We start from the raw sequence: 26,201 nt of genomic DNA, 5'->3' as shown, positions 1-26,201 counted from the left end.
GCCTGTCACGTCCCCCACTTCCTCCTGGCTGGACATCATCACCCCCTCCTCTGAGCTCCCCCGCTCTTTGTGGTTCCCCTTGTGGCCCTTCTAGCACACCACCTCATAGGATAACAGGCACCTTCCTGAAACACGGGGTACCTTTTTCACCTTTGAGTCTTGATTTACACGTATTCCACGTCCTTCCAGACATGACATGGAGTGGCTCATACATTCAAAATATTATCTTACTGTGCTTACAACACCAGAGATGGGTATGGTAATCTTTATTTCTCAGATGGCAAACTGAGGTTTGGAAAAGACATGACCTGCCCAGGGTCGCTGAAAACAGATGCTCCAGGATTTAAACCCAAATTTACACCTCTCAGATGTCCCTCCTGTTTTAATTACGGTATGATTTGCCCCTGGAGGGATGCTGTTTCCCTGCTGGAGGGCGAAAGGGGTATGGTCCACCCTGGGCATCCTGTCCTTTGCTACTGACATATGTCCCAAACTCAGGAATTCAGAATTCTGAATTCTGTCCCCATCTCACCCACCCTGCAGACACACACAAATGTGCACTCATGTCCGGTCTTCATTCTCTGTGTCTTAACGTAAAGCCTCTCAATTTTCTTGCCCAGCAGAACAGGATCAGGGGTGGTAGGCTGGGGGCTGACGGATCGGGAAGGATGAGTCAACATGGCACTCTGGGAAGATGAGGTAGGGCTGCAGGGCCACAGGGCCAGTCTGGGAGTCAAGAGAGGCTTCGATGAACCCCCCTTGCTGAAGAACGGGGAGGAACAGGAGAAGGCTAAAATAGAATCATCCTTTCATTTGTCGAGCTGACGTTTAGGGAGACCCCCCCTTTCTGTACCAAGGTCGGGGGCTGAAATTACAATGGACGAGTAAGAGGTGCCTCATGAAGCTCTCTGCCCCTGGAACATCAGAGTCGAGACTCAGGGTTCATCTTAGTCAGGGAAACTGAGGTTCAGAAGGAGACCAAAGAGGTCTATATTATCATATAGCCAGTGGCAGAGCACAGTTCTCCTTATCCACCTTTCCGGCCCCTGTGGCCACCAGTCCACAGCTCAGAGGACAGAAACTCACAGGTGTCCTGCATGAGCGCAGAGGCTTCCAGGCCACCCCCACCCTCTGGCGCAGGGAGGGAGGAGTGGAGACATCCAGGGTGCAGGATGAGGGAGCTTGTAGGAGACGGGGCTGGAACTAGTGGCTTCTTTTGTGTCATCACTCAGGGTAGAGGAAGAAAAACCTGGTGATATTTGCTGCTCTCTTTCTCTATTGAATGACATGACAACAGGGGACAGAGGCCTCAGAAATCCTCTCTTCCAGCCATCTCGCATTTACAGAAGAGCAAGCCACGCAGAGGGAGGTTCGTAGGAGTTTTGCAGCAGGAGTACAAATCGCCAATGCCAGAGCTTAGTGTCCCCTCCTGCTTGTCTGCTGGGATTTGGAGCATATCATGGCTGGATTTGCAGAAGTTTGGGAAGGCTGTGAAGATATGTTCAACAGACGCTTCCAGGAAGCCTTCTCAGATCACAACACCTCCCGCCAGGCTCTCCAAGGCCAGCCCTGCCCTCCGGGGAGGCCCTCAGCAGAACTCCAAATGTTGGTCCACAGGGACATTGTACTTGAGCTTGTGGGTTTCGAAGAGATCACACAGTTCCTTGACATAGCGCTGATGCAGCTTGTCCACCTCCTCCTTTGAGGGACACAGTGTCTTCTGCACCTCGATGGGCTTTCCCACTGCAAGACACAGATGTGGGTGTAGGCCCAGAGCAGGAGCCACTGGGTTGCAGAGGCCCTTCCCCATGGGCATCCCTGCAGGAAAGTGCTCTTACTGCCATCCCTTTCAGCCCTAGTTTGTGTGATGTTATGGGAACTCTAAGATGTTATGGGAACTCCAGGATTCTGATATAATAGCAATACCCACCAGCACTGCCATCCAAATGCTAGGCACTTTCCATGCATTATCTCCTTTAATCCTCTTAACAATTCTATGGGGATAGAGGCTCTTTTTATTCCCAGGATGAGAAGAGGCTCAGAGAGGTTGAGTGACTTGTTCAAGGTCACACAGCCAGGAAGGATCAGTTTCAGTTTTTAAATTCTGGAGGTATACTTTTAATTTCCAGACCATATGGTTCTGGGAGCCCAAGATGCCACGAATGGAAGTGCCTGAAGTTCTAGGAAGAGGTGGGCCCACAGCCCCTGCAGCTTTTCTTCCCCACTCTCTCTCCATTTGGCCTGCAGTGCCCCCTTTGTTCTAGGGAGGAGTCAGGAAGGCACTAAGTGACCTCCTTCCTCTGGTTCTGCCTGGCTGGGAAGGTAGCTCCCCTGCCTTCTCCTTTTAGGAACAGCTCTGTTGGCAGCAGCAATATTAACACTCATGAAAATATTGCCACAATGCACAGGGAGAGTCATGATGGGGGGTGGGGGACTAACAAATACATGGATGGATAAAGATGAACAGAATGAACAGACCTCAGACCTCTCTCTACAGGCTTTGTCAGAGGGATCTAGTTGGGATCCAAGAAGAAAGCAAATGAGGAGTCCTAAGAGCTGAAAAAGATGGTGCTGAGTCTATGCACTAAAGCTCATGTCCGTTATCTACAGGAAAGTTCCTCGGGCTCTAATACAAGTGTAGTGATTGCTATTCTACACACAATTCTGATAGATTTAGAATGCCCTTTCCTTATATCCACTCACTCCAATGAGCCTTATTAGACCCTCTGGATCAGAATTAAACCCTCCTCCTCTAGCATGATAAGAAGTCAAATAGGTCCTGATGCAATCCTTAACCTTGTAACTCGAAGGCAGTGTGACCTTTAGGAAGTTACTTAACTTCTCTGAGCCTCAGTCTGCCATCAGTGAAAAAGGGACAATAGTCCCTATTCTGAAGGTTGTTAGGATAGTTGGAGCTGCTACATGTAAGGGATCCAGGGCAGTGCCTGGCACACAGCAGGTACTCCATAATCAGTAGTGACTACTGTTCTTTGCACCTCTGTTCCAGTTTCCATCTCAGAGTGCCTCAAATAGGGTTATCTGTTTGGGTGTCTGTTTCCCAGTCTAGAATGTGAGCAACATGAGGGCAAGGATGTGTCTGACCCATCTCCATGCCCCCTTTGAAGCACACAGCCCAGGCCTCTTTCCCCATAGCCTACCCCCACCCAGGCTGGCTGGGTCTCAGCTCACCCACGGTGGTGATGGGCTGGCGGTAGGGTATAAGGCCAAAGCTGTACTGGAAAACACCACGACCATGGAAGAGCGGGAGGGAGATACCCATGATCTTCTGCAGCCGGTTCTGAATCCTACGCAACCAGGAGCCAGGAGAGTTCTCAACCTGGTCAAATAGCTCATTCTCCCCAAAGGAAAAGATCGGCACCAGAGCTGCCCTGGAGAGAGACAGGAGGGAATACGCGTGAAAAGTCCCAAAGAAGTCCCCAGCTAGCTTCCTGCAGGGGCCCACTGACCAGGAATTGGAGCAGAGGACAGAGCCCTGGGTTCAGAAGTAGGAGACCAGAGTTGTCTCCCAGCCCTGCCATAGCTTTGCTTTCTGACCTTGGGCAGGTCCTGGCCCCTCTCAGGGCCACAATCTCTCAGTTGTAACAGGACAGATAGACCAGAAATGCTTTAGGGAGTCCTCCCAGATATAAAATATCTGCGAACTTTGCAGGAAAAAACTCTCCGACCCCATTCTTCAAAGATGCTTCAAAGTAGACCAGCTCTGGGATATGCCCCAGACTCCATCCTCCCAGATCCCATAGATGTCAGATCTAGTGCCAGCTTTGGGCAAACACTTCCCTTCCCACTGAGTCCCTTTGATCACCAAACCTCCCTTCTGAAATCTTTTCTGGGTGTTTGGGCGTGACATAGTACATTTCTTACCAAAACCTAATCTTCATTGTAAATAGACTGAGAATCTCCCTGCCAAAATACAACCTGCACTGGTCTCTGCTATCTTCCCGCCAAAATCTAATCCTTGCCAATCTCCCGCTGAGCCGAGAGCTCTCTCCCCAGATACCCGTGCATCAGGGCAAGTCTGATGAAGCCCTTGCGGTTCCGGAGCAGAAGCGTGGAGTCTCCAGGCCTGGCGTTCAGCGCCTCCTGGGCACCCCCTACAATGATGGCCAGCAGATTGCCACCCTCCTTCCTGCTCAGGATGTGAGCAGCGCTCTCCTTGTCCGAAGTGACCAGGCCTGGGGAGAGAGGAAGGTGATGGGGTACGGGGGAACAGGGCAGGGATTGTGAGGTGGATGTGCCCCAAGAGAGAGCTCACCAAAAGGGACCACAGAGGCCTGGGCACCCTGGTCCCTCCAGCAGGAAGTCCCCTGAGGACTGGAACTGAGTCCTCTCCCTTTTTCCAGCACCCGCATTGAGCTTGGTGTCACGAGCACATGCGGCCGTGGAAAGCACGTCTTTGGGTCTAGCTACTTCTCCCATTGCACATGCACTTGCAGGAAGTAGACACGTTGGCAGCTCTCCCTCAGATGCCTCTCCCCGAGCCTCCAGCCTCATCCTCCAGGGCTACCCCGGGGTGTAAAGACTCACCCCCGGACATGATGTAATCCCTGAAGAAAGGGACCCGGAACCACAAGGTCAGCATCATCAGATGGGAGCGGATGCCAGGGAAGAGCGAAGGGAAGCCCGTGCTCTCCGTGCACAGGTTGACAAAGGCTCCGGCGGCCAAGACCCCATGGGGGTGGAAGCCAGCAAGGTAGTTCCGGGAGGGGTCCAGCTCAGCAGTCTTGACCAGCTGCAAGGACGGTAACCCGGTGAGCTGGGTGGCCAGGCCAACCCTGACTGTGCCACTCATCAGGGTGACCTTGGGCAAGTCGCTCCCCCTTTCTGAGCCTCAGGTTCCTGTGCATATTCAGATATGGTGTGTGAATGCATCCAGCAGTACCGACCCAGATTCACTGCTGGCTTGGGACTAATGGGTTCCCTCTCAGGATTCTCATCTATAAAATGGGGACATTTTAGCCCGTCCCCCCTACCTCCTAGGACTGCTGAGAAGCTTAGGTTTGTTGGTGCCCTGGAATTACCAAGACTACTATAGGACCAAATATAATTTGGCAGCATCAAAGGGACACACGGGGTGCCACCATGCTGGAAGAGCCCGGTTGTAACAAAACTCAATATAAGAAAAATTGGCACTTAAGACCTGGGAGTGAGCATTCGCAAGATATAGCAGGAGTGGTTGAAAGAGCACGCCGTCCAGAAGGCTGGCTCCAGTCTTATTGACCCTTCTGTTCAAAGCAAGTGTGTCCCTGTGGCTCCCTGCTCCCCCCACGCCAGACCTTCAATGTGCTTAGGCTTTCTCTTTCCCCAGCCGTGGGCTCTGCTGGCAAGCAGCTTGCCAGGGTCTGGTCAGGCCTGCAGCTGGAGTGGGCAGCAGGGACCACTAGTCATTGCTGATTGCCTGGGAGAGGAGAGCTGCTGTCCTCAGCAGCTCCCAGGCGAAGTGGGATGAGGGTACAAGGGCAGAGACGGAGATAACAAATGCTGCTCTCAGCCTGCCCATTTCTGGACAAGCTGCTCCGTGGTCCAGTCTGCAAAGATGACCACTGTGTGTGTGTGGAGCAGGGCATTCCCTTCCCCACCTGCCAGGAACTACATGCCCACCCTTTACACTGCCTTGCACCCTGGAAGCCACAGCCATCAGAATTAGGACCCTGATATGTCATGCCCCAAGCCCCTAGCAGGAGGCCTCCTGATAGAACTGCCAGGTCCCCACGGCCTGCATTCCTGGACATGGGGCAGCCCTTTCCACTCTGGCTCCAGCTTTGCCATGGTGAAAGTTCATCCTGTCATCAAGCTAACACATGCTGCGGGTGGCTCCCTAAGGATTCTTGCTGCTGCCTATGGGGCCTCAGGGGCCCGGCTGCCTGCCCTCAGGGCAGCCTGCAGTGACCTGAGGTGCAGTTCGGAGATCTAAGCTTGTCTACCCCACCCAGAGGTGTCTACCCCCGCAAGAGGCCCCAGATTCTCCAGGACCTCACCCTGACTTGGTTTCTGCAACCCACCCTCCTGCCCAATATGGCCCCCAGTCACCCACCTTTCCAGAGAAGCTGTGAGGACCACAGTTGGAGGGGACCATTGCCTCATCTACAAGGACAAACCTCCTCTACTCATGCAGTGGGGACTTAGTGGATGTGAAGATAAAGCCAGAGCAGAGAAATCTCTGGTTATTCTCAGAGGGAAAGGTGCTTGCTCAGGAGCCCAAGTGGTGGTGTTTCCCTACCAACATACCTGGCTCCCTGCCCTGGAGCCCCGATGCACGAATTCTTTCTCGGTCAGCGGGAAGGCAATTTTGTACAAGCTCCATAAAGGCGATTTGGCAATAACTATTACAACCAAAAAGTGTTGTTGTAATAACAAGAGACCTTTTGCCCCAGCAACTCCGCTGCTGAGCAATGTCTTGTGCTTGTGCAAAATGGCACGTGAACAAGATGATGAACAGAAGCATCATTTTCTAGTACTACCAACTCGGCATCCCCTCCAATGTCCATCCACAGGACCCGCTGAGACAGATTCCTGAAACATTCGCACAACGGGGTGTGGTGCAGCCCTAGGGAATTCTGGCGAAGATCTCCCTGGCCTGGCAGGGGAAGATGGCCACAATCGCCCGTCAGGACAAAGCAAGGGACAAGACGATACAGGCAGAATGTGCTGGGAAAGGGGACATGCGGGCAGCCCTGGTGGCCCAGTGGTTTGGCGCCGCCTTCGGCCCAGGGTGTGATCCTGGAGACCCGGGATCGAGTCCCACGTCGGGCTCCCGGTGCATGGAGCCTGCTTCTCCCTCTGCCTGTCTCTCTGCCTCTCTCTCTCTCTCTCTCTCTGTGTGTGTCTCTCATGAATAAAATAAAATCTTAAAAAAAAAAGAAAGGGGACATGCACTTGTTTGTATTGGACATATCATACACTGTTCATCATAGTTGCTTCTGGGGAGGGAACTGAGGAGATCAGAATCCAAGTGGGATGGGGGCTTTTCACCCACATACTTACTTGCTTGTCCCTTTGGAATTTTGAACAAGAGTATATGACCTATTTTGAATTAATAATGAATGTATAAATGAGTAAAATAAATGAATAAATGAATGAATGAATGATCATCCTTACTAAAGAAGCCTTTGTGTAGAGAGAAATATCATGCTGAATGTGAGGACCTATGTCTGGGAATGTGCCAGTATTTGAACAGGCTTTTACATGTGTGTGTCCAAGTGTGCACACTGATGGGGCCATCACTGTCCCGCTGAGGCCTAGTCTGCACGTCCCTAGACATGGTCTCTGCTGCTGTCCTTCTGTGCCAACCTCTTCTACCTGTCCCCTGTGCCCAAGGGACATCACTGCCTCACTGTGAGGGCCTTGAGATTAGAGACCACCTGTGTGCTTCGTCTCCTGACCCAAGCACAACAGGCACAGGAGTGGAACAGAGAAGTTGCTCTGGAAAGATTGTGGAATGAGAGAATGAACCCAGGAATGGATGAGGCTGATGCAGCCTGCCTTAAAAGGAAGGCCCCCTACTCCCCACCTTGTCCCAGCCTGTCACCTGGGTTCCAACACCAGGGCAAAGAATTCTGAGCTGGAAGTCAGGAGACCCAGGTTCTGCTGTCAGCATATCACATGACCTGTGCCAGGCCTCTACACTGCCCATACCTAAGTTTCCTCCCTGTCTTCCAGGACAATGATCATGCCTCCCTGGCAGGGGTGCTACTAGGTTCTGATCTATGGACCTGCCTGTTCTGGGTATTTCATGTAAGTGGCACCACACAATAGGTGTGTGCCCTCATGTATCCGGTTTCTATCACTTTAGCAGAATGTAGAATGTTTTCAACGTTCCTCTGCGTTGAAGCACGGATCTGTACTTTACTGTGATCAAATACTATTCCGCTGTATGGATAGACCATATTTTTTATTTATCACTCAATGGACATTAACATTATTTCCACCATTTGGCCATTATGAGTGATGTGGCTGGCCACCAACATTAGTCTCAGTGTGAACATGTTTTCAGGTCTCCCAGGGGTGTGGCTAATTTGAGCCCCAAGACCCTCACCAGAAGACCACAGCCCTGCAGGAGAGAGGCATCTCCGGGAGAGGGCATCTGGACCGAGGGTGGGAGGGAGGCCTGCATCTCTGCTCTGTTTTCCTGGGTCCATCTCTCAGTGAATGTCCTTGTGCCCTCCCACACCTTTGGTGGTGATGGCCATCGTCCGGATGGCTCCTTGATGGTTCACAAAGCACCCACACCACCAGCCTGTGTAACTGTGGCACTTAGGAGGTCGGCTGCGGCATGAGAGCCCCCATTTGACAATTGAGCAAACTGAGATGCAGAGGGGTAAGTGACCCGCCCAAAGCCACACAGATGACTTGAGTTCAGTTCTGCTGCCTCCTGCCAAGGGCACCGGAGAGAGCCTTGGTTCCAGAACCAAGAGAGGTATCCTGAGACTCAGGACTATCTCAGGGGCCTATTCCTTTCTAATCAAACTCGGAATGTTTAGAGCTCTCAGGAGAAGGTTGTTCCCACATCACCAACCTGCCTCTCACTGTACCAGGGTCCGGCCCTGGAGAACCTGTTCATGACCTATTTATGTACCTCATTACTTGGCAGTTTAAAAATGCAAGGCAAATAAGGTCTGATTCAATAGTCTGGCTCTGGCCTTGGGCATCTGATTCGTGGCAGATTTCCCAGAGGATTCTGATATGTATCTAAGTTTGAGGAATCCCTTCCAGTTTTATGCCTTTGGCTGTGTGTGTGTGTGTGTGGATGTGGGTGCCTGTAGGGACTCAAGTCTTTCCCTGTGTCCTCCCATCATGGCCAGATGATGGAAGCAAAGGCTCGGATTTTCTCCCCGGCCCTGGTGGACTGGATATGCCAGCAGGCTGGGCTTCGCACCCCCTCTCCCCTGCCTCTCAGCTGGTTCTCGGCCCTGCCCTCCCTCCTTTGTACTCAAGTGCTCACAGAACAGACACCCATTGACATCTGCAGCTGTAGTCCCTCCATTTTAGATGTATCTTTTCTTCACATCTTAACTTTATGCTATCAAGATGCATTTGGTGATTCTAATTAGAAGAACTTTTTTTCTTAGTGGTACATAAAATACTGGTATGTTTTACCGTTAAGGATCTCTTAGAGGAATGCCTGGGTAGCTCAGTTGTTTAAGCAACTGACTCTTGATATCAGCTCAGGTTTTGATCTCAGGGTCATGAGTTCAAGCCCTGCGTTGGGCTCCAAGCTGGGCGTGGAGTCTACTAAAAAAAAAAAAAAAAAAAAGTCTATCTTTGAGGTGAAGAAATACAGGAAGTGGTGAGCAACGAAAGCTGGAGAGAGTGCCCCATGTGGTACACACTGCCAGGCACCTCAGTGCACCGACTCGCTCCATCTTCTATTCAGGATGCAAGGGAAGTACTGGGGACAAAGTCTCCATTGTACAGATGTGGAAACTGAGACACAGGATTAATTAACTTGTTCTAGGTCACATAGCTAGTAAAGTGGCAGAGCCAAGACTTTAACACAGGCAGCCGGGCTCCATGTGTGTAACCTGCAGTCTTGTAGGAGTCCCCAGGTAAAGAATGGGGGGGGGGTTAACAGGGCAAAGGGGTGTGCTTCAAGCAAGGGTACCAACCTAAGTGACACAGCTCACGCCCAAAGAACTTGGATGGCAAAGGGGGCAAGTGAGGCCTGAGCAGGGGTCCTAGGGTTTATGGACCTACAGGCTGGGCAAAAACTAGATTTGATTTTAGGTGTCATGGGAGCCACTGGTGCATTTTAACATTTTATGAGTATCTGGCTTCTGTGTGCAGGACAAACTGTAGGGAGCATCGGTGGAAGCAGAGCCCAGATAAAGAGATGACCCCATGGGATTTAGGTAATGAGGGAGGGAGGAGAGAAGGATGAGACCCAGAGGAGTTTTAGAGACTGACACCAGGCCTCAGAATAGTTCCCAACCGGGGAGGCCTGGGTGGCTCAGCAGTTCAGCATCTGCCTTCAGCTCAGAGCGTGATCCCGGGTCCAGGATCAAGTCCCACATGGGGCTCCCTGTGAGGAGCCTGCTCCTCCTCTGCCTGTGTCTCTGCCTCTCTGTGTCTCTCATGAATGAATAAATAAATAAATAAATCTTAAAAAAAAAAGAACAGTTCCCAACCAGGGCCAGTCCCCCCTACTCCCCCACCTGGGGACATGTGGTAACATCTGCAAACCTTTTTGACTGCCACAACTGGTAGAGGGGAGTGCTACTGGCACTTAATGGGTAGAGGCGGGGGATGAAGGCGCCCCCTACCCCAACACACAGCACTCATTCAGCCCCAAATTTCCATGTTGTCGAAGTGCAGAAAGCCATAGGGCTGAGGGGACAGCCGTGCCCAGGGACACCTGGGCAGGTGGTCAGGACAGGCACAGCTCTGCATGAAGGAAGACCTTCTCCGAGGCAGAGCTCTCTCATGATGAAAGGAGTCATCACAGGAGGAAGTATGACTCTGTCCAAGTGTAAGCTGGAGACCTATTCTGGGTGGGCGGCTGGCTACCTCTCTACCTCTGACTTCAGTTAAGAGACCCCAGAGTGTTAGGAGGGAGGGCGTGAAGTCCCTGGTGATGTTGACAGGGCTGTGGAGGAACTGAGGGCTGTTCCAGGTGTGAGTGGGAGGTGTCCTGCGCTGCCCTGGGGCCTGCAACATTTCCTGACACCAGTTCACAGCCTGGCCACAGCACCCCATCCCTTCTCAGGCCTTGGCCTGTGTAGACACTGTTTGCTCCGGGAGGATGAAACCTGCACAGGGGAAACCCAGCTCTGGGGCTGGTCTTCAGTATGAGGTGAGATCAGTGACTCCCATGTGAAATATTGCCTGATTCTTCATCATTAGCTCTTTAGGAAGACTGTAGTGTGAGTTTAGGAAGCTGCAAAGCCCGGAAGGTTTCCTAATTTTGCTTGAAATTCCATCCATAGATGCTAATTCATAAAATCACACGAAGAACTGATAAAAACTCAGAAATCTACACATAGTTGGGTACCGGGGTGGCTAAGTTGTTGAGTGTCTGCCTTTGGCTCAGGTCATCATCCTGGGGTCCTGGGATCAAGTCCCACATCGGGCTTCCCGCAGTGAGCCTTCTCTCCCTGCCTATGTCTCTGCCTCTCTCAGTGTGTCTCTCATGAATAAATAAATAAAATCTTAAAAAAAAAAAAACAAACAAATACAAATCTACACGCTTCTGACAGGGGAGTGCAGAGGCTTGTGAATGTGTGTGCGAGCGTTACCTATCTTCTGCCCCTCCCAAGATACCAGTGGGGCCTGGGCTGTAAAGATGTGTGGAAGAGCGAGAGGGTGTCCCGGGAGGAAGCGGGAGGAAGCGGGAAGGGCATCTGCAGGCCCCACCCAGCCCCGGGCCTGCGGGCTCCCAGCCTGGGGCAGGCAAAGTCAAAGCGCATGCCATCTCGCCCTCTGCTGGCCACGTGCGGGTACTGCCCACCCTCTGCGGCGGGGAATGCACCCGGCCGCAGTGAGCATCAATCCTAAAACATTGCGCACAGAATTGCAGCAAATCAGGGCAGCGTCCCACTAGTGTCAATAACGCTGAGGTTGAGAAACCCTTCTGGAGGGCTGCCTGGCCAGGGGGGATCAGGAAGGGCAGTGGACGGGATAGGCACAGACCCTGCTTGACTTTGCTCACCCTGTGGGGCTCCTTGCAGAGGAAGCAAATATGGGCAGGCCACCTCCCTGCACCTGGACGCCCACCTGTCACCCCTCACGAGCATGGAACTCTCTGCCAGTCAACTTCCTGCCCTTCCCCCAGCCCCTCCCCTGATGCCCTACTGCCCTGCCCTGCCTGCCCCACCCTTGCCCCTTGCCCCGGAGGCCCTGCTCACTGTGGGGCTTGTGGCTTTGTACCCCCGCCGTTGCCCAGCTTTTGCTAGTCCTCACCTGGCTCCTGGACTCTCAGAACGGGGCACAGCAGGAGCCTTGAGTCCCCCGTTGAGTACCGGGGAGTCAGTGAGCTGTTTACCTCCGTAAGCCTGTGTCCTCACTCCCTCCCCCTTTACCTGCTGCGGACCTAATTCCAGAAAGGACAGGAGGAGGTGGAGCTCCAGAATGGGGTGGGAGGAGCTGGGCAGGTGTGAAGGTCAGGGCGACAACAGGGCTCTGGGCTGTCACAGTCCTCCCCTGACCACAGCCACGTGCACGCTTCTCCATGCTCCCCACTGACTCAGTGATAAGACTAGCTCCTAGTTCACTGCCAACCTACATGGTGCTTTCCTGCTGTCTCAGCAGGTCTGTCCAACTGGCTGATGTGTGTGGCGTCATCACCACTTCACATACGAGGACATGAAGGCTAAGAGAGGCTGTGGAACTCTCCCAAGGCCACAGTGGTCTGTGAGCTAGTCTGTCTTGCTCCAGAGGCCGCGCTTTATGCCTTTCTTCTCCCCTGTTTCCAGGGGATGGCCAACTGCCCCTGCCTGGCACCATTCGGTGTTCCCCACTACCTGCCCCCCCCCCAGTGCCATCTGGCCAATAAGCCGGCCTTGCCCAGCTGCTTAAGCCCCAAGGTTCGGTTTGTCTGGAATCCATTAAAGGAGCCAATGGGTCTGTTCTCTCAAATCCGAGGATCTGCTTTACTCAGGACTGATATTTGAGTCCAGGGTCACAATGACAGGAGATGCCCCAAGTCAGAGTGAGAGTTTCAAATGTGCTCAGAGTTGGAGGGGTCAGTCTAGATACACGGAGAGGCTGAGGCTCAGAATGGGGCGAGGTTTTGCTCAAGGACACACAGCAATCTGGGGTTGGAGGCAGGACAGAACTGAGAACCAGCGCAGGGCTCTCTCCCCTGCTCCTTCACCCGTCCTTAATGCACACGCTTTAAAACCAGGAGAACCTGTCACGTGGAGTCGGTCACAGATTCGTCCCTCTCAGGGTGTCATTCTCCCCATCTAATGACGTGTGAGGCTCGACGGTCTCAGGACTGTGAGTTTATTACATTTGCCCTCTACCTGGCTGCTGAGGGCTTTACACCTGTAAGACACATATGTGTGCCACACTATTTGCCCACGGAGCCTCTTCAAACCCTGATACTTCCCAACCCTGGGAAACCATGGCCAGAGAGAATCTGGACTCTTCCACAGGCCACAGAGTGGTGAAGCCCAGTATTCTGCTCCCCGCACCCTGGGCCAGCTTCGGCGTCGGGGCAGTCCCAGCTCTCACCGTGACGGGGAAGTAGTCCCTCATGTACTTCCACATGAAGCAGCGCCTCAGGGCTTGGACGGGCCTGCCCCCCTGCCTCGGCGTGTCGCGGTCCAGGTACCACCAGGCGGCATACAGGACGCTGACCAACCAGAACCTTGTGAACAGGAGGCCTACGAAGACCACAGTGCAGATCTGGGCTGGGGAGGGAAGCAGGAGCTGTCAGAGGCCCGAGAGGAAGGGGGTGAGACTGTCCCCACCGAGTCCGCCGTGTGCCGGGCACCAGGCCCGCTGTCCCGTCCAGCGCGTGGCCCGCGGCCCGGGGAGGGAGACGCGGCTTCCCCACCTCGCCAAGCCTCCCTGGGAGCCCGGATTCGAAACCAGACAGGCCCAGCTTCAAAACTCGTCCCTCCCACCGTCCTGGCTCCCCTGCTCGCTCCGGTCTTGCCGCTCTCGCTCCGTCTGCGGCAAAGCAGTCAGTCTGCCGGCACCAGGGCTCAGTACATGCCGGGTGGGTAACCGACTGGAGCATCTGTGCCAGGGTTCCAGCTTCGGGGAGCTCAGGCCCAGTGAGGAGCTGCCCCCCTGACCTACAGTTCTGAGTGCCCCGCCGTAGGCTGATCCCAGCTTCATCTCCGGGTCCGCTGCTCTGTGGGCCATCCCTAATCTGATGCTGATGGAAAGAATATTCCCAGAGAACAGGGCTCCTTCCCCATCCTATTTCCTCACTCAGCACCACGCACTCATCTTAAACAGGTCAGCATCCAGTTGTTTGTCCTATTTGGAAGTAGGGTAGATTGGGCCTGTCATTCCTGGCAGGTTGCCTGGAGGAGGGGACTTCGGCCCAGTCTGAAACAGTGGTGGAATTCATGAGCCGGATGATGTAGGCAGGGGCTCCTAGATGTTCACTTTGCACAGAGCACCTCTGATGTGCCAGATGCTGGTGGCAAGGCCATGAACAACAGACACAAAGTCCTGCCATCGGAGAGCTGACTTTCCAGCTCACACTGGGGGCACTTTGTTTCTTAAACTGTTATTGTGATAAAACATGCCTAACATAAGATTTATCACCTTAACCATTTTTAAGCACATAGTTCAGTGGCAATAAGCCCAATCACATTGCTGGGTAGCCGTCACTACCACCCGTCCAGGGGACCCCTCATCTTCCCAAACTGAACCTCTGTACCCTCTAAACACTGACTCCCCACACCCCCTCTCCCAGCCCCTGCTGGTTGGCCCTTTTCTGTTCTACAAATTTGACTATTCTGGGAACCTCATATAAAAATCATGAAGTATTTGTCTTTATGTGACTGGCTTATGCCACTTAGCCCCATGCCCATCATCCATGCTGTAGCTTGTAGTCAGAATCCCCTTCCTTATCCCCCAGAATATTCCTACATAATATTCTAATGTACATATAGACCACATTTTGTGTATCCATTCATCTGCCACTTGGGCCCCTTCCACCTTTGCACTTTATTTTAAAATGCCATTGAGGGCAGCCCAGGTGGCTCAGCGGTTTGGTTTAGCGCTAACTTCAGCCTAGGGCATGATTCTGAGGACTCTGGATCGAGTCCCACGTCGGGCTCCCTGCATGGAGCCTGCTTCTCCCTCTGCCTATGTCTCTGCCTCTCTCTCTGGGTCTCTCATGAATAAAATAAAATCTTTTAAAAAATGACATTGAGGGCAGCCCCGGTGGCGCAGCAGTTTGGCGCCGCCTGTGGCCTGGGTTGTGATCCTGGGGACCCGGGATCGAGTCCCACATTGGGCTCCCTGTGTGGAGCCTGCTTCTCCCTCTGCCTGTGTCTCTGCCTCTCTCTCTCTGTGTCTAAGAATAAATAAATAAAATCTTTTAAAAATGACATTGAATTAATTACTAATAATGTAAAATGGGGAGGTTTCATATACCAACCCTCATATCTGATATCTCTTGAACAACTAGAAGACATGGTAGGCCAGAGTCATGGCTCTAACAGGCAGCCCCTCCCTCCAGGCATTTCCTCCCATTCCCAGACCTGTGCTTTATCCTCACAGAGGCCTTCCAGTTCCTCAAGGGGTATAGGGGAGGACCATTAACCAGTTGGCGGGTTATTTACCTTTTATTTGTCTTAAATATTTTTAATAAAAACTCTGAAAGAGAAAGTCGTAGAAGAAGGGGAATGAAATGCCACCATTTGTGTGAAAAAGAACCCTGGGACGTATATACGTGGCTGCAGACTCACAGAGGAAGAAAGGACCCCACAGCTCCGGAAGAAGGAAACGGGATGTGGAAGATGAGGTTGGCAGGAAGCTTGAGTAAGCTTTGTTTATTCCCTTTTCCATATTAAAAATGTTTAATGTGGAAAAAAAAATAGATAATCTCAGCCAGGCCTCTTTCCCCTTGGGCAAAATCCGAAGTCTGCATGGGTGGCTCCTACTCTAAGAACACCAGCTCCAGAGAATTAAACACAAATGGTTGATCATGGCTATCTGAAGGGTATGATTTGGGGAAGTCTTTTGCTTTTAGGACACACATCATGTTTGAATGTTTTACAATGGCATGTATTAGTTCTGCAGGCAGAAAAAGGGGTTAGGATAAAACACACAGACATTTGCACTTGACCAGAAAGGTCTTCCCTATACCCAACAGCCCTCACCCTTAGCTTATCCATCAACTCCTTTTAGCAGGCAAAACTGATGACTATCAGGTCACTTAGGAAGGGAGAAACTTTATTTCACTTAATCCTCACAACTCCAGGAGGGAAAAGATTTTATTATTTTTTTTTTCATTTATTTATGATAGCTACAGAGAGAGAGAGAGGCAGAGACACAGGCAGAGGGAGAAGCAGGCTCCATGCACCCGCGAGCCCAACGTGGGATTCGATCCCGGGTCTCCAGGATCGCGCCCTGGGCCAAAGGCAGGCGCCAAACCGCTGCGCCACCCAGGGATCCCAGAAAAAATTTTAAATCCCACTTTACAAAGGTCCAGAGATGGTATGCTAATTGGCTAAGGTCACACAACAAAGTGGTAGGAGGGGACCTAGGATTCAAATCTACATCTTGCTACATCTTGTTCCCATTTATTCACTCAACAAACATCCATGGACTCCCACTCTTGAAGGAGCAGGAGATGCAGTTGAGGGCTAGACAAACTGTTTGAATGGACTTAACTTCTGGTGTGAGCTATAGAGAGGACACGCAGTAAATAAGTTACCCACTTGGGAAATATTTGGCTATTGGCCCTGAGTCCTTAGTGACGGGTCCTAGTTGACTTCTGCAGCCAATTCTCTGGCCTCTACCACTCTCTGAAATGCCTCCTCTGACTCCAGTGTGAACCAGCTGTTTGGTAAATGTGTGTAGCCTCCACTCCTCCGCTGGAAGCCCTGACTCTCTGGCCAGCCTTTCAATCCTGCCCTGTGGACTCCATCTCCTAAACAGCTCCTGAATGGGGCCACTTCTCTCCACCCACTGCCAGTTTCCCTAGACCAGCATTGGTGACCTTTATCCTAAAGGGCTAGACTGTAAATATTTTAGACTTCGCAGCTCAAGAGGCAACTTGGATGATATTACATAGGTACCTAACCATTTAAAACGCAATCACTTGAGACACCTGGGTGGCTCAGCAGGTTAAGCCTCTGCCTTTGGCTCAGGTTGTGATCCTTGAGTCCTGGAATCCCGTCCCTCATGGGACTCCCTGCTCAATGGGGAGCCTGCTTCTGCCCCTCCCCCTGCTCATGCTTTCTCTCTCTCTTAAATGAATAAAAGCTTTTAAAACATAAATCAAATAAAACACAATACTTAAAAAATCTAAAAATCCTTCTTAGCTCATAAACTATACAAATATAAAAACAGTCAGGGGGCTGGGTTTGGCCCCTGTGCCCTGATGTAGATTGTGACTGCTCCCTGCCATCGGCCCATAACCCCACACTCCAAACACCGTAGATACCCCCGCTGCAGTCACAGGGACCTTCAGCACACGGATTGGACCTTGTCACTCCCCTACCTAAAGCCCTTCTGAGGCTCCCCTTTGCCCCCAGGATAAGGGATACCATAACACCTCCTACTCCCGGCCCCTGTGGGCCCAGATCCCTTTGCCCAGCTGCCTTCCCTCTAGTCTTCCAGACCCAGGGCTACTTGATCTCTCTGGGTTAGTCCTGACATCTCCCGGCTCCTATGCCTGGGACCTGCAGAGCTGGGGTGTGGAGGGGGTGGGGTGCTGAGGCCAACCCAGTCAAACTCACTCCTGCCTGCAAAGCTTACACAAAGCACACTGCACCTCACGAACCTTATCCCCTGTGATCCCTGGGATGCAGCCTACCTCTAGGCCCCAGGTGACCTTTGTCCAGGAGCCTGCAGACAGGTAGTATGCCCTGGGCTAGGCCTCCCTCCTGGGCTCTCTCCACCCACCCTCAGCCCCTTAGCCCCACCTCCTCCCACCCCCTCTGCCCTCTCTCCTCTCTCTGCCCCTCCTGAGCTTTCTTCCTTTGGCTATAGAAGGAGTCCAGGACTGGAGACCTACTACCTTCTCTGCCCATCTGGGTAATGGGGATAACCAGAGATAGTTGAAATATTTAAGACCCCTTGGACAGAGACACAGATCATTCATAAGGAATACAGGGTGCTGGAGCCCTGCTTTGCTGGGGGTCAATCGTTCACCTACAGAATTGCCAGGAGGTTCTGAGGGAGCACCTGGGGTCTGTGTGTGTATGTGTGTGAAATGGCTGTTGGCCAACCTGTACAGAGCATACCCGTGTTTTAAAGCCAGTGGCATCGGTGTACAGGCCAAACATCAGCCCCAGGGGAAGCCATGCCTCCCCAGTTTGTGAAGATCCCACAAACCCCCACTCTCTTCCTATGCTCAGCCCCAGGTCCTCCTCGAAAGTGTTCCCTTTAGAGAGTGGGTTTGGGCAAGTGTAGTCTCCCTGGCCACGATCAATATGCTCGCTGTGGGGGTGGGGTGAGTAGGGGGACCTAAGCATACTTCCCGTGGGACCCAAGCCCAAGGGTTGGGCCTGGTCTGCCCCGAGCAGCACAGGCACACTCGTTACTTCATCCCACAAGAGCTCTGCAAGGTCAGCAGTGGTATTCCCATCCCACAGCTGACGAACCACACAGGTCAGGCCTGAGTCTGGTAGGATCACACTGGCTGGGCAGTTGACCAGTCCCGACTCGCCTGGGACCCCACTCACACCCCAGTCCCCTGGCAGTCCATACCTTCTATTCCACTCCTATTTATTTCCCTGTTCCCTTCACTTTCCCCACTGCCAGTCTGTTTCCGCCTCTCTCAAAGGAAGGAAGGAGATGCGTTCCCTCTGAGAAACCCCGAGCCTGGAACTTCCCCACAATCCCCTAGATCTTGCCCACAGCAGTACCAGGCGTCCAGAGACAGGGTCTCTGTCCTTATACTAAAGTGGAACCCACACCCCAGGAAAGCTCAGTAACCTGTCCAAAGCCACAAGTGATGGCTTCTATCCCACCCGATCCCCATGCCCTTCCACACCCTCCAGAGGACTCTGGGCAAGGAAGAGACTGTCTGGGCAGGGGCTCTGAGTGCAGCAAAGTCCCCTTGAGGACAAATGTCTTTCCACTATCAATACACCATGTGCACCTAGGGTGGCAGGTGCCTGTGGTCTCCCATCCCCCAGTCCAGCTCGCCTTACCCAGGGCCAGGAAGGAGAAGACCCACTGCAGGACCATGAAGGTCTGCAGCCTGCGCTCCCATGGCACGAACAGTGGTGCAAACTTCACCATGCTGGCTCCTCTGACGGCTCCAGAGGCTTCTCTGAGCACTGCAGTGATCTGAGGCACCAACTGGTTTTTGTTGATATTGGAAATTGCATAAGCATTTGTAGGGGGGGTGGGCGGAGCGTGCCTCACCCAGCCCCACCCAGCCTCAAGGCCTCTGCCCCTACCAGGGCTGGGACCTGCTTCCAAGGAGAAACCTTTGAATCCACTTGCCCTGGGCCTAGCTGAAGGAAGGAGGAACAAAAGGAAGTGTATAAGCATTATCCAAGGCAGTTGCCTCCTCAGGCGATGCCTTATCTGCCAATGACTTTCCTCTGTTTGCTTGAATCTTGCCCTTCACTTGGAAGGTGAAACCCCAAGTAGAATAATGCAATCCTGTCTTCATCTGTCCAAGGAGCCGACTCTGGTAGTTATCTCCTCTCCCTCCTACCCATTGACTGCTCCCCCTCCACAAATGTACTGTAACAGCTCTCACCTAAACATTCCTTGACCCCACTATCTCCTCCACCTCCTGCCCTATTTCTCAGCTTGATCACTGCCTCCTCCTTGAATCCACCTGGCCAGTGAATGGCACACTCTTCTGGTTTCCTTCCTAGTTCTCTGGCAGCTCCGTGGTCTCCTTAATGACTCTTATCCCTTACCAGATTAAATGTTTGAGCACCGTCCTGCCCCCTCAGTCTTTGGGTCTTCTCTCTTTTCTTCACACTCCCTCTCTCAGAGATCTCATCCACGCTCATGGCCTTGTATTCTATCTACATCATGAAGACTTTCAAATCTCCAGCTCTGACATTCCTCTGGGACTCCAGACTAGAATAACTAGGTGGCTACTTGACATCTTCACTTGAAAGCCTGCTGGGCAGCTCCATCATAGAATGTCTAAGACCAAATGTGATTTCCTGTCACCTGCTCATGCCAACCTTTCATCTCAGTGAAGGGTAGCTCCATGAACTTGGCTTCTCAGGCCAAAGCCTTAGAGTCACACTAGACTCTTTCCATCCCCCTCCCACATTTATTGGTCGATTCTCCTAAATCTCTTTTACATATACCCTTTGAATTGAAGTGTATTGAACATATAGTAAAATGCACAAATCCTAAGGATACAGAGTAACACACCTCCACAAAGTGAACACACTCACAGAACTCTGATCAATGGAAAATGACCAGCACCCCACGTCCTCGCCAGCCACTCTTCTCCTCCCTTGGGTCCTCACCATCCTTATCTCTGCTTTGGAACTTCATGAAAAGCAAATCTTACAGAATATACTCTTTGGAGATTGGCTTCTTTGGCTCAAGATTATATTTTTGAGTCATCTATGATATAGGAAATGGTGGGGTTCAGAGTTGACAGCTAAGAAAGAATTCTTAACACATCTTTGGTGCAAAAGGTCTTTTATTAAAGCACAGGACCTCTGGGCAGAAAGAGCTGCACCAGGGTTGAGACTGATTCTATACTTTCAAGTTGGGAGGAGGTCAGGGACAGCATAAGTCCTAAGGAATTTTGGATGCAGGTCTCCAGGACTTCGAGGGGGCTAGCTAGTGTTAGGAAAAGATCACTTATTACTGTCTAATAAAACCTTAGTCGTGAGACCCTTCAGATGAATCAGTGGGCCATATGCTTGGAGGATGGTTGTTAACATATATCTTGGGAAAGGGCATCTGGGTGGCTCAGTCAGTTGAGGGGCCTAGTCTTGATTTCAACTCAGGTCATGATCTCAGGGTCCTGGGAATCGAGCCTGGCATCAGGCTCCATGCTCAGCAGGGAGTCTGCTTGTCCCTCTCTCTCTGCTCCCCTCCCAACCCCCCTACCCCCCACACCCACTGATGCTCTCTCTCTAAAATAAATAAATAGGGCAGCCCCGGTGGCCCAGCTGTTTAGCGCCACCTTCAGCTTGGGGTGTGATCCTGAAGACCCGGGATCAAGTCCCACCTCGGGCTCCCTGCATGGAGCCTGCTTCTCCCTCCGCCTGTGTCTCTGCCTCTCTCTCTGTCTGTCATGAATGAATAAATAAAATCTTTAAAAATAAATAAATTAATTAATTAATTAATTAATTAAAATCTTTAAAAAACATATATTCTGTCAAGTAGAGATGAAAGAAATTTCTAAAGGCCTTTTTACATGATAAAGCAGGTTTATAGGATCCCGAGGGATCAAGATAATGTTAAGCTAAGATCATCTTTTGCTCTTAGTGAAGTTTAACATGGAGGCAGCTGAGTGCGTAGAGGAAGGTCACTCTGCCTATTCTAAGGACTTGCCAATGGCTGTAAGTAGTAAGGAAATTTAATGTTTTCTTTTGCCTTTGTTTCCCACATTAATCTAAATTGCATTTCTAGTACATTTGTCCTTGTGGCCATATAGGATTAACTGTGTGAGTGTGTCACAATTCATTTCAGTGCTGTGAGTAATTAAAGTTGTCACGTGTTTCTGGCTATTATGAATTGTACTGCTATGGACAGTCTTCCTCCCCGCCCAGTTTTAGTGAGAAATACTTGCCATGCATCATTGTATACGTTTATTTATTTCTATTTTTTTATTTCTTAAAGATTTTATTTATTCACAACAGACACACACAGAGAGAGAGGGAGGCAGAGACACAGGCAGAGGGAGAAGCAGGCTCCATGCAGGGAGCCTGATGTGGGACTCGATCCCAGGTCTCCAGGATCAGGCCCTGGGCCAGAGGCGGCACTAAACCGCTGAGCCACCAGGGCTGGCCACTGTATACGTTTAAGGTGCACAGCATGATGATTTGATTGATGTATTTTGTGAAATGATTGTCACAATAGGATTAGTTATGAATTATCATCTCGTATAGATACAACAAAAGGAAAGGAGGGACGCCTGGGTGGCTCAGCGGTTGAGTGTCTGCCTTTGGCTCAGGGTGTGATCCTGGGTCCTGCAATCGAGTCCTACATCAGGCTCCCTCTTAGAAGCCTGCTTCTCTCTGCCTATGTCTCTGCCCTCCCCAACCCCCCCTCATGAGTAAATAAATAAATCTTAAAAAAAAAAGAAAGAAAGAAAGAAAGAAAGAAAGAAAGAAAGAAAGAAAGAAGGAAAACTGTCTTTGTGATGAAAACTCTTAGGATCTATTCTGTTAATCCCTTTACTATGTACGGTACAGCAGTATGGGTATTTTTGTCACTGTCTTTTGGTACATATTGGTGTATATTTCTGCTGAATGTGTGTGTGCGGGGGAATAGAATTCTGCCCGACATGAGAGTTCTGCTTGCTTCACATCCTTCTCAACATTTTGAACATTTTAATGAGTGGTCAGAGGGGCCTCATTGTAGTTCTACGATTTTCCTAATGCCAAATGAGGTTGAGCACATTTTAATGTGTTTATTGGCCATTTGGGTTTCATTTTCTGTGAAGTCCTTATTCAAGTATTTTGATGACTTAAATATCTCTTGCTTTGGAAGAGCTATTTTTGGAAGAGCTGTTTTCCACCTCCACAGCCAGCCCCTTTGACCAACTTGATACCAGCTTTTCTATTGATCCCTCTGTCACTATACCCATTGGCCCTCCCAGTCTCAGCACAGCTGGATCAAAGATTGTAAATGCTTAAGCTTGGGAACAGTGCCAAACTATTTTCCAAAATGGTAGCATAAGTTTACATTCTGATCGGGAATATATGAGAGATCCCATAGATGCATACCTTCTCTCCCTCTCTGACCCTTGGTATGGTTAGATTTCTTATTTTTAGCTGGAGTGTGAAGTAATATCTTGTTGTGGTCCTGAGTTGCATTTCCTGATCACTAATGGTAAAACATGTCTTTATTTGTAGGCATTTCCTCTGCTGTGAAAAGTTCATTCTTAATTTTTGCCATTTCTCTATAGTGTTGTTTTTGGGTTTTGCCTAAATTTAAAGACGTTGTTCTATGCACTTGTTACTAGTTCTTGGTTGGTTACATATATTGTGACTCTCTTCATATTTAGCTTGTCTTTTCAGGTGTCATTTGATGAACAAAAGCATTCTTAATTTTAAAATAGTCATGCTTATTTGTTTTTTATTCAATAGACATAACTTGGTCTGATTTAAGAAATCTCTTCCTCTGTATTTTTCATTAAGAATTTCAAGTTTTGTTTTCATATGTAAGTTCTTGATTCATCTGGATTTTTGTAGAGTATGAAGCGGGTTCCACTTTTTTCTTTTAAAATAGATGATCATTCCTCCAGTCCTGTCTGTTTCTCCTGCCTAAAGGACATCTGGACACTTTGAATTTTTCCATAAAACTGATCATTAAATCTTTTAGAACTGTTAGGAAACAAGGAAACAAGGCCTTCCCGTTAGACTTTTCCCTGATTCCAATTACCTTAAGTTTGCCCAAATTTGTGGGTGGCTTCATCCCCTCGACTAAACATTTAGTCATTGTTAGGTTTACATCACAGAAGCACTGAAATCCAGTCCAATAAAATAAGAACCAGCCGTGAAAAAATAAATAAAATAAAATAAAATAAAATAAAATAGATGATCATCTTTTGCGGTTCCATTTGTTGAACACATCTTCCTCCTCCCCAATGGTGTAACATAGTACTTCTATCATACAACAGCATTCCATACACAGTGGGTCTGACTCAGGGTTTTTCTTCTCTTCAATTTATCTATTTTGGCCAGTGTCATACCATCCTAATTGTTTAGCTCTCATCTCTGGGAGCACAAGCCTCCTCTCTGCACTTCTATCTTAGAAATGTCTGGGCTAGGGATGCCTAGGTGTCTCAGCGGTTTAGCGCCTGCCCATCACCCAGGGCATGGTCCTGGAGTCCCGAGATCGAGTCCGCATCAGGCTCCCTACATGGAGCCTGCTTTTCCCTCTGCCTATGTCTCTGCCTTTCTCTCTGTGTGTCTCTCATGAATAAATAAAGAAAATCTTAAAAAAAAAAAAAGAAATGTCTAGGCTATAATTATGTCTTTACCCTTCCATTTACATTTTTTAATCATCTTGACAAATTACAAAATAAACTCTCTTAAAACATTGCAGTTCATAAAATGTTGATTCCACAGTTCATTTTGAGCAAATAGATATATCAATAAAAATGAAAGAAAGCAAAAATGGGTTAAGTTTCCAGGTCATAGTATCTAGCAAAAGAGCAACAGAGATACCCAAAAGAAAACATGAGGAGGAAAATAAAGGTAAAAGCAGAAATTAATGAAATGGAGATTAGAAAAATAATAGATCTGATTACTACATTAAAAACAAAGCTAGGGGGATCCCTGGGTGGCGCAGCGGTTTGGCGCCTGCCTTTGGCCCAGGGCATGATCCTGGGGACCCGGGATCAAATCCCACGTCGGGCTCCCGGTGCATGGAGCCTGCTTCTCCCTCTGCCTATGTCTCTGCCTCTCTCTCTCTCTATCTCTATCTCTATCTCTCTGTGTGACTATCATAAAATAAATTAAAAAATTAAAAAAAACAAAGCTAGGATAGCAATCCTTATATTAGACAAATTAGATTTTTTTGAAAAAAATTTTTAAAATTTATTTATTCACAAGAGACACACAGAGAGAGGCAGAGACACAGACAGAAGGAGGAAAAGCAGGCTCCATGCAAGAAACCCAATGTGGGATTCAATCCCAGAACTCTGGGATCACACCCTGAGCCCAAGGCAGATGCTCAAACCCTGAGCCACCCAGGCATCCCTAGACAAATTAGATTTTAAGCCAAAGACTGTAAGATAAGAGGAAGGACACTATATCATAATTAAAGGGTCATCCAACTAGAACATCTAACAATTGTAAACATGGGAGCAAACAATTATATAAACCAATTAATAACAATATGAAAGAAATACATTGATAATAGTACAATAATAGTAGGGGGCTTTAATACCCCACTCACTGCAATGATGATCATCTAAGCAGAAGATCAACAAGGAAACAAGGGCTTTGAACAACACACTGGATCAGATTGACTGCACAGATATGTTCAGAACATTCCATCCTAAAGCAACAGGATATACATTCTTCTCAAGTGCACATGGAACATTCTCCAGGATGATCACATACTGGGTCACAAATCAGGCCTCAACCAGTACCAAAAGATTGGGATCATTCCCTGCATATTTTCAGACCACAGTGATTTGAAACTAGAAATTAGTCACAAGACGAAATTTGGAAAGAACTCAAACACATGGAAGCTAAGAGTATCCTACTAAAGAATGATTGGGTCAACCATGAAATTAAAGAAGAATTAGCAATATTCCTGGAAACAAACGAAAATGAAAAGACAACTGTTCAAAACCTTTGGGATGCAGCAAAGGCAGTCCTAAGAGGGAAGTATATAACAATACAAACCTTCCTCAAGAAACAAGAAAGGTCTCAAGTACACAACCTAATCTTACACCTAAAGGAGCTGGAGAAAGAATATCAAATAAAGGCTAAACCCAGCAGACGAAGAGAAATAATAAAGATTACAGCAGAAATCATGGGATGCCTGGGTGGCTCAGGGGTTGGGTGCCTGCCTTTGGCTCGGGGTGTGATCCAGCAGTCCCAGGATCGAGTCCAATGTGGGGCTCCCTGCGTGGAGCCTGCTTTGCCCCCTGCCTATGTCTCTGCCTCTCTCTCTCTGTGTCTCTCATGAATAAATAAATAAAATATTTTTAAAAAAGATAACAGGATAAATCAATGAAATAGAAACCAAAAGAACAGTAAGACAGATCAACAAAACTAAGAACTGATTCTTTGAAAGAATTAATAAGATTGACAAACCCCTGGCCAGACTTATCAAAGAGAAAAGACCCAAATAAATAAAATCATGAATGAAAGAGGAAAGATCACAACCAACGCTGAAGAAATACAATTATAAGAACATATTATGAGCAACTATAAACTAACAAATTAGACAAACTGAAAGAATTGGATGCATTCCTAGAGATGTATAAACTACTAAGACTGAAAGAGGAAGATAGACAACCTGAACAGACCCATAATCAGCAAGGAAATTGAAGCATTCACCAAAAATCTCCCAACAAACAAAAGTCCAGGGCCGGATGGCTTCCCAGGGAAATTCTACCAAACATTTAAAGAAGAAAATACCTATTCCTCTGAAGGGGTTTCAAAAAATAGAAATGGAAGGAAAACTTCAAAACTCTTTCTATGAGGCCAGCATTACCTGGATCTCAATAGCAAAGACCCCACCAACAAGGAGAATTTCAGACCAATATCCCTGATGTACATGGATGCAAAAATTCTCACCAAGATATTAGCCAATAGGATCTAAGAATACATTAAAAGGACTATTGACCACAGCCAATTGGGATTTATTCCTGGGCTGCAAGGGTGGTTCAACATCTGCAAATCAATCAATATGATACACTACAC

General features: G+C 49.4%; 1 protein-coding gene across 1 annotated transcript; it reads right to left on the bottom strand.

Moving 5' to 3' along the window:
- Positions 1-317: 317 nt before the first annotated feature.
- MOGAT2 (monoacylglycerol O-acyltransferase 2) lies at positions 318-18,897 on the bottom strand. The gene is made up of 6 exons (XM_055320717.1): positions 18,807-18,897; positions 13,189-13,367; positions 4,546-4,750; positions 4,019-4,193; positions 3,190-3,389; positions 318-1,743 (listed from the first exon to the last, which is right to left on the bottom strand). The coding sequence occupies exons 1-6, from the start codon at positions 18,895-18,897 to the stop codon at positions 1,589-1,591; spliced, it is 1,005 nt and encodes a 334-aa protein (XP_055176692.1). The 3' UTR covers positions 318-1,588.
- Positions 18,898-26,201: the final 7,304 nt, after the last annotated feature.

Source organism: Nyctereutes procyonoides, unplaced genomic scaffold, assembly GCF_905146905.1.
Source record: "Nyctereutes procyonoides isolate TBG_1078 unplaced genomic scaffold, NYPRO_anot_genome, whole genome shotgun sequence".
Lineage (NCBI taxonomy): Eukaryota > Metazoa > Chordata > Mammalia > Carnivora > Canidae > Nyctereutes > Nyctereutes procyonoides.
This window is presented reverse-complemented; position numbering and strand designations above follow the sequence as displayed.